The sequence below is a fragment of the Saccopteryx leptura genome, chromosome X (assembly GCF_036850995.1).
Source record: "Saccopteryx leptura isolate mSacLep1 chromosome X, mSacLep1_pri_phased_curated, whole genome shotgun sequence".
NCBI classification, from domain to species: domain Eukaryota; kingdom Metazoa; phylum Chordata; class Mammalia; order Chiroptera; family Emballonuridae; genus Saccopteryx; species Saccopteryx leptura.
The window spans coordinates 71373397-71389796 of record NC_089516.1 but is presented as its reverse complement, the minus strand read 5'-3'; the positions used below and the strand labels follow the sequence as shown (position 1 = coordinate 71389796).

At 37.2% G+C, this 16400-nt stretch overlaps 1 protein-coding gene across 11 annotated transcripts in view; it reads right to left on the bottom strand.

The window, feature by feature from the left end:
- The window catches only part of ARHGEF9 (Cdc42 guanine nucleotide exchange factor 9), a 285865-nt gene that overhangs the window by 20806 nt on the left and 248659 nt on the right, over nt 1-16400 (bottom strand). For all 11 annotated transcript variants that reach the window (XM_066357437.1, XM_066357442.1, XM_066357438.1 and 8 more), the window contains 2 exons: nt 11147-11390; nt 1074-1142 (listed from right to left, as the gene is read on the bottom strand). In XM_066357437.1, the coding sequence (XP_066213534.1) occupies nt 1074-1142; nt 11147-11390 (313 nt within the window). The remainder of the gene's footprint in view (nt 1-1073; nt 1143-11146; nt 11391-16400) is intronic.

The window sequence follows — 16400 nt, the reverse complement described above, 5'->3', positions numbered from 1 at the left end:
TGTGACTGCTGGAATTTCAGCCAATTTGAATCTGATCACTTTGTGTGGAGACTCATTCTGAACCAGACAGAGCCCACTGAGAAGGCAGAAGGAATGGCCTGGGGAAATTGAGGTCTCACTAAGGTTGCCCACACCTGGGGACAATGACAGTGGCTATCAGTAATAGAAACAGTAGTTAGTAATTGAGGTGAGACAAAAAAAAAGTGAGCTTTTCTTTCTTCAAATGGAAAATCAGTAGAACCCTGAGGTAGAGAGGAGAGAAAGGGTGACTCATAGTCAAGCTGATTTATGCCAGAGTCACTTCACCCAGAAGTGCATCAGTTTCTTCATCTAAAAAAACAGGAATAATAATACCTACCTTTTCAGGGTGCCATAAAGATGAAATGAAAGAACTTATTTAAAACAACTGGGATTAAATAGGCTCTCAAATAAACAGAGGGTAGTTCTAATCTTTTGTTCAACTAAGCATTTTAATTTTGCCTAGTTCATGAAAACAACAAAATAGGGCTTCATTTCATATTCAAATTGATTTTCAAGGTATTTTTCTTTTGCAAGTTCTTTGTGCTTCAGAGAAAGAGATGGAATGAATATATGAATCTTCTCAATTCAATCTGAACTTTTTCATTCTTATTTGGGATTCTTGATTTGCCAGATGCCCCCAAATCAATGAAAGAAAGTTCTGCACATTTTCCTAATATATTTATGCTTATTAATAAATTTTACACATTTTCTATTGTCCACCAGTCTCTAAACTGCTAGTAAAATTTGGTTTCTCTATTTTATTTCAGCAAAAAGAAAAAGAAAAAGAGTCTCTATTTTACTTCCAGTACCCAATAAGCTATCTTTTGACATAATTACCTTACACTAGTCATTCCTCAGCCTTAAAACTTTAAGATCATTTGTCACATGTAACCAGGGACACTTTTGAACTTGGACACTCCCCACCACCTCAAGTGAATTTCAACATGGAAATAAACCTAGGAATATGCAAGCACATAGCTTATGGATTCCCAGTCTGACAGAGAGAGTGAATGGGGCCAGGAGGAGGAAGGGCTGGTAAAAGACAGCTTTACCTTTTTGCTTAGAGACTTTTCTCACAGTCATTGCAGCCTGTCTCTTCTGGTTTTCAGAAATTTCAAAACCTATAAACATAAAACACACAGTTTTGTTAAGAGAAACATAGACCTTTCTTTTTTTTTTTTTTTTTTTTTTCATTTTTCTGAAGCTGGAAACAGGGAGAGACAGTCAGACAGACTCCCGCATGCGCCCGACCGGGATCCACCCGGCACGCCCACCATGGGCGACGCTCTGCCCACCAGGGGGCGATCCTCTGCCCATCCTGGGTGTCGCCATGTTGCGACCAGAGCTACTCTAGCGCCTGAGGCAGAGGCCACAGAGCCATCCCCAGTGCCCGGGCCATCTTTGCTCCAATGGAGCCTTGGCTGCGGGAGGGGAAGAGAGAAACAGAGAGGAAAGCGCGGCGGAGGGGTGGAGAAGCAAATGGGCGCTTCTCCTGTGTGCCCTGGCCGGAAATCGAACTTGGGTCCTCCGCACGCTAGGCCGACGCTCTACCAAACATAAACCTTTCTTAAATGTATAAAGTAATATGTTTCTGGAAGAGAAATTTTGGCATGATATATTAAAAGTCTTTAAAAGTGAGAAAGGAAAGTAGTTAGAAACTCGGACAAAGATTTATCTACAAAGATGTTTTTCACAGTATAAAGGAGAAAAGTTATGAGTTAACAGGGGATTAAATGGAGAATGGTTGAATAAAATATGGTGTGAAGAGGAAAAAACATTTCATAATGAAAAGCAAAAAAGCAAAAAAATTAAAAATGTGTTAAAAGAGATTACAACAGAAAACGTATATAGAGATAAGTTTCATAAGGAGAAAAAACTCAAATGGCAAAAAGCAATTAATGAAATAACAGAAATGTGTGTAAGTCCTTTGCCCAAGTTTTTAAAAAAATTATTTATTTATTTTAGAGAGGGGAGAGAGAGAGATATATAGAGAGAGAGAGAAGGAGGGGGAGGAGAAGGAGGGGGAGGAGCAGGAAGCATCAACTCCTATATGTGCCCTGACCAGGCAAGCCCAGGGTTTCGAACTGGTGACCCCAGCATTTCCAGGTCGAAGCTTTATCTATTGCGCCACCACAGGTCAGGCATTGTCCAAGTTTTAATTGAGCTATTTGGTGGTTTGCCATTAAGTTCTAGGAGTTCTTTGTATATTTTGGAAAGTAACCTCTTATCAGATGTAGGGTTTGAAATATTTTCCCCATTCCACGGGTTGCCTTTATGTTCTGTTGATTATTTCCTTTGCTGTGCTGAGTTCCACATATCTATATTTGCTTTGTTGCCTATGATTTTGGTATCATATTCAGAAAATCATTGCTAAGACCAAAGTCAGGAAGCTTTTACACTAAGTTTGATTTCATTCTTTTGAATATTGATATCTAGTTTTCTCAGCACCATTTTTTGAAGAAACCACCCTTTTATAATTTTGTATTCTTTGCACCGTTGTTGAAGACATGTTGAAGACCTATATGTATGAGTTTATTTCTGGGCTCTCTTCTCTATTTTCTTGGTTTATATGTTGGTCTTTATGGTAATACCATACTGTGCTAATTACTATACCTTTAGAATACATTTTGAGTCAAGAAGTGTGATGCATTCAGCTCTGTTCTATCTTAAATATCTTTAGTTATTATGAATCTTTTTTGGGTGAATTTTAGGAGTATTCTTTTTTTTTACATGAATTTTAGGAGTATTATTTCTATTTCTATAAAATGTATCATTGGACCCAGAGGGTACTATACTAAGTAAATAGGTCAGACAGAAAGACAAATATCATATGGTTTCACTTACATGTAGACTCTAAAGAACAAAATAAATGAACAAGCAAAATAGAAACAAATTCATAGATACAGAGAAAAATAATTGAACGTTGCCAGATGTTGGGGTGTTATGAGGTAGATGGGTACAAAAGGTGAAGGGATTAAGAAGTACAAATTGGTAATCACAAAGTAGTCATGGAGATACAAAGTATAGCATAGGGAATATAATCAATAATATTGTAATAACTATGTACAGTGCCAGGTGGGTACTTGAAATATCAAGGGGGGGGTCACTTTGTAAGTTATGTAAATGACTTACAACTACGGTGTACCACCTAAAATTAATACAAAATAATATTGAACTTAAACTGTAATTGAAAAAAATTTAAATATCATTGGAGTGTTAATAGGTTTGCATTGAATCTGTAAATTGCTTTGGGCAGAATAGACATTTTAACAATATCAAGTCTTCTAACCCATGAACACAGAAGGTCTTTCTATTTATTTGTGTTTTCTATAATTTCTTTCAGCAGTGTTTTATACTTCTCTTTCAATTTCTTGGTTAAGTTTATTCCTAAGTCTTGCATTCCTTCTGATGTTATTATAAGGTTGTTTATTAATTTCCTTTTCAGCTAGTTCGTTGTTAGTGTTTATAAACACAACTGAATTTTGTATGTTGATTTTGTATCCTACAACTTTACTAATTTCATTAGTTGTAAGAATATTTTTATGGAGTCTTCAGGGCTTTCTATATATAAAAGTATATCACCTGTAGACAGAAATAATTTTACTTCTTCCTTTCTGATTTAGATGTCTTTTATTTGTTTTCTTACCTTATTGCTCTTGTTAAAACTTCCACTATTATGTTCAATAGAAGTGATAAAAGTGGGCATCTTGTCTTGATCCTAGTCTTAGAGAAAAAGCTTTCACTTTTCCCTAAATAAAGTTAGCTATGGGGCTTTCATATATGGTCTTTATTATATAGAGGTTAATTCCTTCTATTCTTAGTTTGTTGAGAGTTTTTATCATGTAAGAGTGATGGATTTTCTCAAATGTTTTTTCCAAATCTATAGAGATGATCTTGTCATTTTCATCCTTCATTTTGGTAATGTGGTGTATCACCTTAATTAATTTGCATATGCTGAACCATCCTCGCATCCTAGAGATAAATCTCACTTGGTCATGGTGTATGATCCTTTTGTGTTGTTAAATTCTATTTGCTAGTGTTTTATTGAGGATTTTTGATTTATGTTCTGTAGGAATATGCTGTGAAAGTATGCAGAGTTAGAATAACAACCAGAGACAGCGAGGTACCCTTGAGTGAAAGCCCTGAGCAGACAAGAGTCCAGGGGCCTCTCTGACCCCATGCTGGAAACAGCAAAACAGCACAACAAGATTCAATAACAGAATTGTTTGAGCTCTCAGAAGAGAGATTAGAAGTCACCATGTTCCCTGTCCTTTACTTTACCCTCTGTAAATTTCTGCTGTCTGCTTCCTTGAGTTATTTGTACTGGCTGATAAATATCTGAGTAAGGCTGGGGACAGGGCTTCAGTCCTTCGGTCTGCGGACACCTCCCCTCAGCCCCTTGGAGTATCTGGCCTTTGGGTATTCCATTGTTACTGTGACAAGTGGCGCTGGTGTGAGGAACCAAAGGTAAGGTTGGCTACTTCAAGTTGTTCATTGTTGTGGCAGCAAGCGGTGCCCTATGTGAGGTACCAGACGAAATGACCTCCCAAAGCCTGGCAAAGGAAAAGGATGTCCAGTCATCTCATTTGGTAAGGGACACAAGCAGCAGGGGGAAAGCCCTTGAATATTTGCAGCGAAGTCACTTTTAATGGTCAGGCCAGGGGATTTCCCTTTCCCTTCATCCCTCCTTCATCATGGGGAATTTCTTTTCCCCTGAGCAGCAGTCATCAGTTACAGCTATGGGAACTCTTTCAAGCTACAGGGTATAGGATCGGAATTTAATTAACTGCCCTCTTGCTCACAATCCGACAACAATGCCCTTGGTATCTGAAGGAAGGAAGTTCAGACTTGGAAGACTGGGAAAGCACTTTTACCAAGGGGATGGTTGAAGCAATTGGGATGGATATGAAATGACCCCTTGGGATGAGAAAAAACTTGTAAAAACTGTTCTCACCACATAGCCTCAACCTCAGACCAGCCCCTCCCTCTAGATATCTCACTAATCCTAACCAACGGGAAATAGCTACAGAAGAAGAGACCTTAGGCCCTTTTCCTTAATCAACAAAAGGCCAGAATGTTAAGTTTGGGTCAGAGCTCCTTTAAATCCAGAGCTCCTTTAAAAACTCAAATTCCCCTCCCCCAAGCCTCCCCTCCCCTTAAGCAACTTCCCCCACACTGGGAAGGTTCTGAGAAGTGTCTTTGGGCAAGGCCTTCAGCAGGGACCTAAGGATTGAGAAAGGAAGACAGTCTGAGACCAAGGCCACAAACCTGTTACAACTGTGGGAAATAAGGACATTTTCAGAAAGATTACAACTGTATAGCTTGGCTTTTGTGTGTGCCCTGAGACTAATTAAAACTCAGTCTAGGCCCTGGCTGGTTGGCTCAGCGGTAGAGCGTCGGCCTGGCGTGCGGGGGACCCGGGTTCGATTCCCGGCCAGGGCACATAGGAGAAGCGCCCATTTGCTTCTCCACCCCCCCCCACCCTCCTTCCTCTCTGTCTCTCTCTTCCCCTCTCGCAGCCAAGGCTCCATTGGAGCAAAGATGACCCGGGCGCTGGGAATGGCTCCTTGGCCTCTGCCCCAGGCGCTAGAGTGGCTCTGGTCGAGGCAGAGCGACGTCCCCTGGTGGGCAGAGCATCGCCCCTGGTGGACGTGCCGGGTGGATCCCAGTCGGGCGCATGCGGGAGTCTATCTGACTGTCTCTCCCCGTTTCCAGCTTCAGAAAAATACAAAATAAATAAATAAATAAATAAATAAATAAATAAATAAATAAATAAATAAAATAAAACTCAGTCTAAAAAGTCTTTATAAAGTTCAAGCAAAGCAAATTGTAAAAGCCAATATGATCCATTCTTGCCTTCTATACAACTATTAATAATAATAGTGTAAAATATAAAGTTATACCAGTTTTTTTAGCCAGATGGTCTAGAAAAGCATTTGATATTATTACTAGTTTAAATTTGATTAAAGGTATCCCACTTTTAGGAATATACCCTAAGAACACCATAGAACTGTTCCAAAAGGAGAAATGCACCCCCATGTTTATGGCACCATTGTTCACAATAGCGAAGATCTGGAAACAGCCCAAGTGTCCGTCAGTGGACGAGTGGATTAAAAAGCTTTGGTACATATATACTATGGAATACTACTCAGCCATAAGAAATGATGACATCAGATCATTTACAATAACATGGATGAACCTTAATAACATTATACGGAGTGAAGTAAGTAAATCAGAAAAAAACTAAGAACTATATGATTTCATACATAGATGGGACATAAAAATGAGACTTCGAGACATGGACAAGAATGTGATGGTAACGGGGGGGGGGCGAGGAAGGAGAGAGGGAGGTGGGGGAGGGGAGGGGCACAAAGAAAACCAGATAGAAGGTGACAGAAGACAATTTGACTTTTGGTGAGGGGTATGCAACATAATCAAATGTCAAAATAATCTGGAGATGTTTTCTCTGAACATATGTACCCTGATTTATCAATGTCACTGCATTAAAATTAATTAAAAAAATAAAAAAAATCACCTTCCATTAGAAGCAACTCAGATTCAGCGAAAACAAACAAAACCCCCCACTTTATCTAGAAATTGATTCCAAATAAACAAAAGCAAACATAAAAAAATAAAGTCTTTTAAAGTTATTAGCAGAAAAATATGCTCGTTTTCCCTAGGTTTACAAAGGTTCCTGTTATCAGTTATGTCTTCTAAAATATGAGTTTGTTTGCCAATGAAAGAAACTGTTTGTAAAGGTCATGAAATATGTTCATAAAAGTATCAGTCTAAAACTGCTAATTACTGACTTAGTTGTCACTGAAAGATAAGGTTTTTAGAAGTTGAGAATTCTGGTGAATTAGAAAGAAACTATGGTTTTAATGATAAAAGGTATAGGTATAGAGGTACTTTTGAAAATAAAAGGAAGTTGTTCTGAAAGCTATTGAGTAGGTATAAAGTTCCATTTATACAAGATCTGAATAAGTTTTACAGAACTGCTATACAACATTGATCCCACAGTTTATGTTACTATATTATGCACTTAAAATTTGTTAAGAGCTCAGAACTCACGGTAATTGTTTTTAGCATTAAAAAAAAAGGCAGGCTGAAAGCAGAGCTGAAGTTTTCATCTCACACCCGAAAGATAAGAAATTCTGCCTCACAACTTTAGCCCATGCATGGGAGTTCCATCCTTCTCATGATTTTTCTGTCTATAGATAACAGTTTCAGCATATAACCACAAGTTCAAGCCTGCCCATGATCTGTTATTCCTGACTGTCTGCCCTGCAATTTTGGAGTTGCTTAACCAGGCTTCACAATCACAGAAGTCAATCCTTGTAAAAAATCTCTTAATAACGTCCTATTGGTTATGCTTCTCTGGTTGAACCCTGAGTGATATAAACAGTTACAGTAAGCTTTTATATTTTTCACCTGGAGAGTTAGTTACGATTAAATTAATTAAGTTTAAGAAAAGCAAATTAAAGAGTAATATGTATAATTTGTATAAATAAAAATTTAGGATGAGAGGATGGGATCAGAGAAGGGAAAGAGATTGGTGAAATTATATATACATAACACAGCGTTATAGAGAGCAGAAAAGCAAATCCTGGAGGGGAGGGGGGAGGGTATTGGAGGGAGAGGGGGCAAGGGGGATGTTGAGGGAACACAGGGATGGGGAAAGTATTTGGTGGGATACTTGAATCTATGTAAACACAATAAATTTAAATCGGTAAATAAAAGAAGCAATATGGAAATATCTTTTTTTTTTTTTTTTTTTTTAAGACTAAGCCTTTCCCACCTTTTTTTGTTTTTTTTTTTTGTATTTTTCTGAAGCTGGAAATGGGGAGAGACAGTCAGACGGACTCCCGCATGAGCCCGACCGGGATCCACCCGGCACGCCCACCAGGGGCGAAGCTCTGCCCACCAGGGGGCGATGCTCTGCCCCTCCGGGGCGTCGCTCTGCCGCGACCAGAGCCACTCTAGCGCCTGGGGCAGAGGCCAAGGAGCCATCCCCAGCGCCCTGGCCATCTTTGCTCCAATGGAGCCTTGGCTGCGGGAGGGGAAGAGAGAGACAGAGAGGAAGGAGGGGGTGGGGGTGGAGAAGCAAATGGGCGCTTCTCCTATGTGCCCTGGCCGGGAATCAAACCCGGGTCCCCCGCATGCCAGGCTGACGCTCTACCGCTGAGCCAACCGGCCAGGGCCGGAAATATCTTAAATAACAGTTTTATTATTTTTTGTCCGGTATTATTTAGTATTTTTCATTAATATTTTAAAACTCTTATAACATCATCTTCCTTGTGTACCTCCTTTATGGTTTTTATTTAAGTATTAAATGCATGAAATAATAAAAATATTTACAAGTATAATGTGTATCTATGTTTATATGAACATTGGATAAGTATGGAAAGAAGGACACTAAATTAATACTGATTATCTCACACAGCATTGGAGTGACAGAGAAGGGGAAAAATGCTCAAGTTTCTTGACTACATTTTTAAGTGTTTAAATGGTTATTATGACCATGAATTTTTTGTAATTAAAAATTAATAATAAACATAAAATTATGGCAAATCTATGACAGTCATAATAATAATAATGATTAAATATTAAAATGATAATATAATTTTAAGTGAAAAATAATAATATGGAATTATATCTATCCATTAGAAAAAGGCAGAGGTGGAGAGAGAAAAAAAAGATTCAGCCATGTTTGTTTATTATATTTATCTTAGAAAAATGAAAAATATATTAAAATTTTATGAAAATTACCTCTGTATGTTCATGTGTAATTTTTAGTTTTATTTATTTTTTGGTCAATAATGAATGATTTACTGTTATTACCAGGGGGAATAAAACAACTTACTTTTTAAAAGACAAATATAGGCCTGTCTGGAAGTAACTTCTGGTAGCTTTTCTATTAGAAGCAGATTCTTAGAGTTATGGGTTATTAAGGCATTCTGTGTAAGATATCATGGCTGAAACAGAGGAAATAAAGGGGGTCTTCAAGTTGGTCTAGGAGCTTCAGAAAGTATACTAAGACCATTCCTTTAATAGCTCGAACATCAGCAATGTCAGAGGCTGCTGCTGTCTGCCATTGAGAGAAGAAGCCAGTAGCATTTCTGTACCACTTCACATCATGTCCTGAATCAGTGCCCAGATGCTAAAAACAATTTTACTCCGATGGGGTTCAAAACGAATTATCAGTGTGCATTTACCCAAAATCTGAGAAGACTAAAATGAGACTAAATGCCTTTCCAATTACATTTCTTTGCTTTTGGATCATCTCAATAGCCTACACTACAGGATAAGATAATCCATTTATACCAGGACTCAGTGGATAGGCTCTATTTTCTAAAGGCTGTTTCCCCAGCTTGGGTGTACAGGTGTTTTAAAGTACAATTCTACATCCATTAGGAGTGGTGTAAAAACAGAAACTGTTTTTTTTAGGGCATTACTAAGCCTGAATGTTGGTACTTTTATGTCAGAAATGCAGGACCATAGGCAAGAGACATGATAATATTTATACTTTGTAAACCATGAAGTTATAGCCAATGAAGCCTAAATCCCATTTGGGAAATAACATGAAAAAATATTTCTGTCAGCTATATCATCTCTGGAAAAGGGGAACAACCTCTCTCAAGCAAAAGGGTATGGTTTACTGTGATTGTAAATCATGTAAGTGGTTATGATTTTAGATCCTATTCTATAATTTACTTTAAAATACTTCCATACAAAGAGTGTGGTATATACATGTACATTAATTTTAATCTATACTCCAGAAGCATTTTGTTAATATCTGAAGTGCCATTATCAGGAATGTACACTTAAGAGGTGATTTCTTAACATATTAAACACTCAGAAATCTTTGCTGCAGAGGCCATGATTACCAGCAATTCAGTCACCTTAATAATGTATGAGGCCTAATTAGCCTAACACATTAGAAATGAGCTTTTTTTTGGTAAAGTGAATGTAACTCAAGATATGCAATGACCACAAATATCTTGCAGGCACCTTAGCCCTCACAAAAACTGGTAATAAGAATGAACACAATAATCTGAGGAATAAAATACAGAGACAGGGTCACAAGGAACAGATAGACAGTTGCCAGAGGGAAAGGGGAAGAGGGGAAAGGATGAAAGAAGGTGAAGGGATTAGCTAAATCATATATACATAACTCATAGATATGGACAAGAAGGTAGCAACAGCCAGAGGAAAAGTGGGATGGAGGTAGAGGGAGGGACAAAGTGGGTGAAATGGGATTGGAAAGATACTTTGCATGGGGCACGGGGAGATGATGCAGGGAATAGAGGGTGATATATTGAGTGGAACACTTAAAACCATGTCAACACAATAAATTAAAAATTTTAAAAGACTTAGTAAGTACTATAGCCTATACCCCTGGTCAGCAAACTGCGGCTCACTAGCCACATGCGGCTCTTTGGCCCCTTGAGTGTGGCTCTTCCACAAAATGCCATGTGCGGGCGCTACCTCGATAAGGAATGTACCTACCTATATAGTTTAAGTTTAAAAAACTTGGCTCTCAAAAGAAATTTCAATCGTTGTACTGTTGATATTTGGCTCTGTTGACTAATGAGTTTGCTGACCACTGGCCTATACCCTTTACAAGGCAGCCTAAAGCTTAAGATTGAAAACAGATGCTATGTTTTGACCATCATCAGAGGACTTTGTCACCTGATTCTGACTAGAAAGTTAACTGAATCCTGTCCTCATAATATTACCAAATCTGCATTGACTAACTTTTTCACAGAAGATGCCATCATGTATCTAAGAATAAAACTAAGACTGCATTGAGATTACAGAATAGGCTGTATGACTTCTTCATATTGGTTTGCTAATAAATATTTGTGTATTTGAGAGAACTGAGTCTTAGGTTTGCCATCAGTATAATAGTTTTATCTGGTAATGAGACTAGAAGAAGCCTCACTTAATCCTGACTAATGGAAACTATTCCTATCTATCAAAAAGCACCTAATAATAGGGGACCAACAAAGTGGATTAAATCAGTTTGCAATAGAAATCTTCCTTCTGCCCCTAGAAAAATGAAAACTATTTCAAATCACTATATTCTTAATCATATTCCTTTTTGTCTTCTGAGATCACTTACCGATTTTTTCATCTTCCTGTACCATTTTCCTCTCTTCTCTGAAAGCCCTGAGCCAGCGTATCTTCTCCTCCAGCTTCTTGGCAAAAAATAGATGGACTTCCTCAGTCTCCTTGTTGTGAAGCTTAAAGGCATTCTTCATGCTGACATTAAAGTCATCATCTCTGCCATCTTCAATGTCGATTACCTCATATTTATCCATGTCAATGCGGCCCTTGTAGTATAAGATGTCTCTCCGAATCAAGTCCTAGGTGGGAAGGAAGAGAAAGGTTTCTGTAAAAGGTATCTAGAGGTAGGTTTCAGGACAGTTGGCAAGTAGGCCCATCAGGATCCTAACACTGCCACTGTTTTGGAGTACCAATGGGGGTTGATTTTGTCTAAATTTGGTCAGGTTAATGTAGCAAGATGACATTGTCAGGTTGGTTAACCAGATGTTCTTAGAAAAGGTCTCTGTACTATATACAAAGACTGTCTCAGACACCAGCATCAATCCTTGTATGTGGTTCTAAGGCTGCTGATGGGAAGTACAAAGCATTAAGCCACAGAGGCACTGCTAGCAAAGGCCTTTCTTATTCCAAAATATTTGCAAGCCCTAAAGAGGCACAATATGAGCTGGGTGGTTTCCTGGAGTGAACTCAGGAATTCAAACAGGCCATTAAGACCTGCATATCAGAGGGAGGTCAGAGGAAATGAGTGGTAAGAGTAGCTTAGGTGGAAATCCTCTGCTGGCCAGGAAGAATTACCTACGGGGAGTCAAACACATGGCACTATGGGGAGTTTTGGAGAAGGCCTAGTGCAGCAGGAGAAATGGAGTTAAAAATTAATAAAGAGCTTCATATATTGACATGAATGACTCTCACAAGCCTTATTGTTTGAGAAGAATAGATGTAGATATATACAAATAGTACATTGCCTATCAGTTATAATTGTTGTTTTGTTCTGGAGTGCACAGGATTAGATAAATACCAACTCCCAATCCATGAGACACTCATCATTAATCTATGAATTGTACTCTTCTTTCTGTATTTATTTACTTAATTACTTTTTTTTCACTTTTCTACTTTCAACTTTTTTGTGTCTTTGAATCTAAAATGAGGCTTTTATAGACATATCGTTGGATCATTTTGTTTTAGCCATTCTGAAAATCTCTGGCTTTTAATTGGAGAGTTTCATACATTTAAATTTAATGTAACCACAGATCATGTAGAATTTGCATCTCTATTGTACTATTTACTTTCAATATATTATGTCTATTTTTTGTTCCTCAATTCTTCCATTACTGTCTTCTCTTGTATTAAATAAGTATTTCTAGCATACCATTTTAATTCCATTGTCATTTCTTCTACGATATATTTTTAAATTATTGTATTAGTGATTACCCTTGAGAGTACCATTAATATCTCAATTTATAACAATCTAACTTGAGTTAATATCAGCTTAGTTTCAATACTATACAACAAACGTGGCATTAAAAAATTTATTAAGTCCCTGGCCAGGTAGCGCCACTGGTTAGAACATTGTCTGGTCATGCCAAGGTTGCAGGTTCCATCCTCAGTCAGGGCACATACAAGAATCCATCAATGATGGCATAAATAAGTAGAACAACAAATTGTCTCTTTCTCTGTCCCTTCCTCTCTCTCTAAAGATAATAAAAATAATTTTTAAACGTTTATTTAAAACTTGATGTTTCGCTATTTCTCTCCTCTTTTAACATTTGTCACAAATTACATCTTTATGCATTGTGTGCCTATCAACATAGACTTATAATTATTTATGCAGTTTTTTTATAAATAAATTTTTATTAATTTTAATGGGGTGACATCAATAAATCAGGGTACATATGTTCAAAGAAAACATGTCCAGGTTATCTTGTCATTCAATTATGTTGCATACCCATCACCCAAAGTCAGATTGTCCTCTGTCACCTTCTATCTAGTTTTCTTTGTGCCCCCCCCCCTTCCCCCCTCCCCCCTTCCCTCCCCCCCCCCCCCCCCGTAACCACCACACTCTTGTCCATGTCTCTTAGTCTTGTTTCTACGTCCCACCAATGTATGGAATCATGCAGTTCTTAGTTTTTTCTGATTTACTTATTTCACTTCTACAATATTATCAAGATCCATCCATTTTGTTGTAAATGATCCGATGTCATCATTTCTTATGGCTGAGTAGTATTCCATGTGCCACATCTTCTTTATCCAGTCTTCTATTGAAGGGCTTTTTGGTTGTTTCCATGTCTTGCCCACTGTGAACAATGCTGAAATGAACACTGGGCTACATGTGTCTTTACGTATCAATGTTTCTGAGTTTTGGGGGTATATACCCAGTAGAGGGATTGCTGGGTCATAAGGTAGTTCTATTTTCAGATTTTTTGAGGAACCACCATACTATCTTCCATAATAGTTGTACTACTTTACATTCCCACCAACAGTGAATGAGGGTTCCTTTTTCTCTGCAACCTCTCCAATATTTGCTATAAATAATAGCTAATCTAACTGGTGGGGGTTGGTATCTCATTGTAGTTTTGATTTGCATTTCTCTAATAACTAATGAAGATGAGCATCTCTTCAAATATCTGTTGGCCATTTGTATTTCTTCCTGGGAGAAGTGTCTGTTCATGTCCTCTTCCCATTTTTTTATTGGATTGCTTGTTTGTTGTTGAGTTTTATGAGTTCTTTGTATATTTTGGATATTAGGCCCTTATCTGAGCTGTTATTTGAAAATATCATTTCCCATTTAGTAGGCTCTCTATTTTGTTATCAGTTTCACTTGCTGAGAAAAAACTTCTTAGTCTGATGTAGTCCCATTCATTTGTCTTTGCCTTCACTTCCCTTGCCTTTGGAGTCAAATTCATAAAATGATCTTTAAAACCAAGGTCCATGAGTTCAGTACCTATGTCTTCTTCTATGTACTTTATTGTTTCAGGGCTTATATTTATGTCTTTGATCCATTTTGAATTAATTTTAGTACAAGGGGACAAGCTGTAGTCGAGTTTCATTCTTTTGCATGAGGCTTTCCAGTTTTCCCAGCACCATTTGTTGAAGAGGCTTTCTTTTCTCCATTGTGTGTTGTTGGCCCATTTATCAAAAATTATTTGACCATATATATGTGGTTTTGTTTCTGGGCTTTCTATTCTGTTCCATTGGTCTGAGTGTCTATATTTTTGCCAATACCATGCTGTTTTGATTGTCGTGGCCCTATAATAAAATTTGAAGTCAGGTATTGTAATGCCCCCAGCTTCATTCTTTTTCCTTAGGATTACTTTGGCTATTCAGGGTTTTTTATAGTTCCATATAAATCTGGATTTTTTGTTCCATTTCTTTAAAAAATGTCATTAGAATTTTGAAGGGAATTGCATTAAATTTATAAATTGCTTTTGGTAATATGACCATTTTGATCATATTTTTTCTTCCTATCGGAGAACAAGGAATATTTTTCCATCTCATTGTATCTTTCTCGATTTCCCTTAACAATGTTTTGTAGTTTTCATTATATAGTTCCTTTATGTTCTTTGTTATGTTTATTCCTAGGTATTTGATTTTTTTGTTGTTGTTGCAATCGTGAAGGTGATTATTTTTTTGAGTTCGTTTTCTAATATTTCATTGTTGGCATATAGAAAGGCTATGGACTTTTGTATATTACTTTTGTATCCTGTGACCTTACTGTATTGGTTTATTGTTTCTAGTACTCTTTTTGTGGAGTCTTTGTGGTTTTTGATGTATAGGATCATATCATCTGCAAAAAGTGATACCTTTACTTCTTCTTTTCTGATATGGATGCCTTTTATTTCTTTCTCTTGTCTGATTGCTCTGGCCAGAACTTCTAGCACCATGCAAAATAAGAGTGGAGAGAGTGGACAACCCTGTCTTGTTCCTGATTTAAGGGGTAAAGTCCTCAGTTTTATGCCATTTAATATGATGTTGGCTGATGGCTTATCATATATGGCCTTTATCATGTTGAGATACTTTCCTTCTATACCCATTTTGTTGAGTATCTTAAACATAAAGTTGTGTTGTATTTTATCGATTGCCTTTTCTGCATCTATTGATAAGATCATGTGGTTTTTGTTCTTTGTTTTGTTGATATGGTGTATTACGTTAACCGTTTTATGTATGTTGAACCATCCTTGAGATTCTGGGATGAATCCCACTTGATCATGATGTATTATTTTTTTAATATGTTGTTGTATTCTATTTGCTATTATTTTGTTTAGTATTTTAGCATCTGTATTCATTAGAGATATTGGTCTGTAGTTTTCTTTCTTTGTGCCGTTCTTGCCAAGTTTCGGTATGAGAGTTATGTTGGCCTCATAAAATGTGTTTGGAAGTATTGCTTCTTCTTCAATTTTTTGGAAGACTTTGAGTAGAACAGGAACCAAGTCTTCTTTCAATGTTTGATAGAATTCACTAGTATAACCGTCTGGGCCTGGACTTTTATTTTTGGGGAGGTTTTTAATAGTTTTTTTCTATTTCCTCCCTGCTAATTGGTGTGTTTAGGCTTTCTGCTTCTTCTTGACTCAGTCTAGGAAGGTTCTATTGTTCTAGGAATTTATCCATTTCTTCTAGATTGTTGAATTTGGTGGCATATAGTTTTTTGTAGTATTCCACAATAAATGTTTGTATATCTATGATGTCTATGGTGATTTCTCCACTTTCATTTTGGATTTTGTTTATATGAGTCTTCTCTTTTTTCCTTGGTGAGTCTTGCCAAGGGTTTGTCAATTTCGTCAATCTTTTCATAGAAACAGCTCCGTGTTTTATTAATTTTTTCTATAGTTTTTCTGTTCTCTATTTCATTCATTTCTGCTCTGATTTTTATTATTTCCTTTCTTTGGCTGGTTTTGGATTGTCTTTGTTCTTCTTTTTCTAGATCCTTAAGGTGTGAAGTTAAGTGGTTTACTTGGGCTCTCTCTTGTTTGTTCATATAGGCCTGAAGTGATATGAACTTCCCTCTTATTACTGCTTTTGCTACATCCCAGAGATTCTGATATGTCGTATTGTCATTTTCATTTGTCTGTATATATCTTTTGATCTCTGCACTTATTTCTTCTTTGACCCCTTCATTTTTTAAAAGTATGTTGTTTAGTTTTCACATTTTTGTGGGTTTTTCCCTCTTTCTTTGCAGTTGAATTCTAGTTTCAAGGCTTTATGATCAGAAAATATGCTTGGTACAACTTCGATTTTATTGAATTTGCTGATATTACTTTTGTGGCCCAACATATGGTCAATTCTTAAGAATGTTCCATGTACACTAGAGAAAA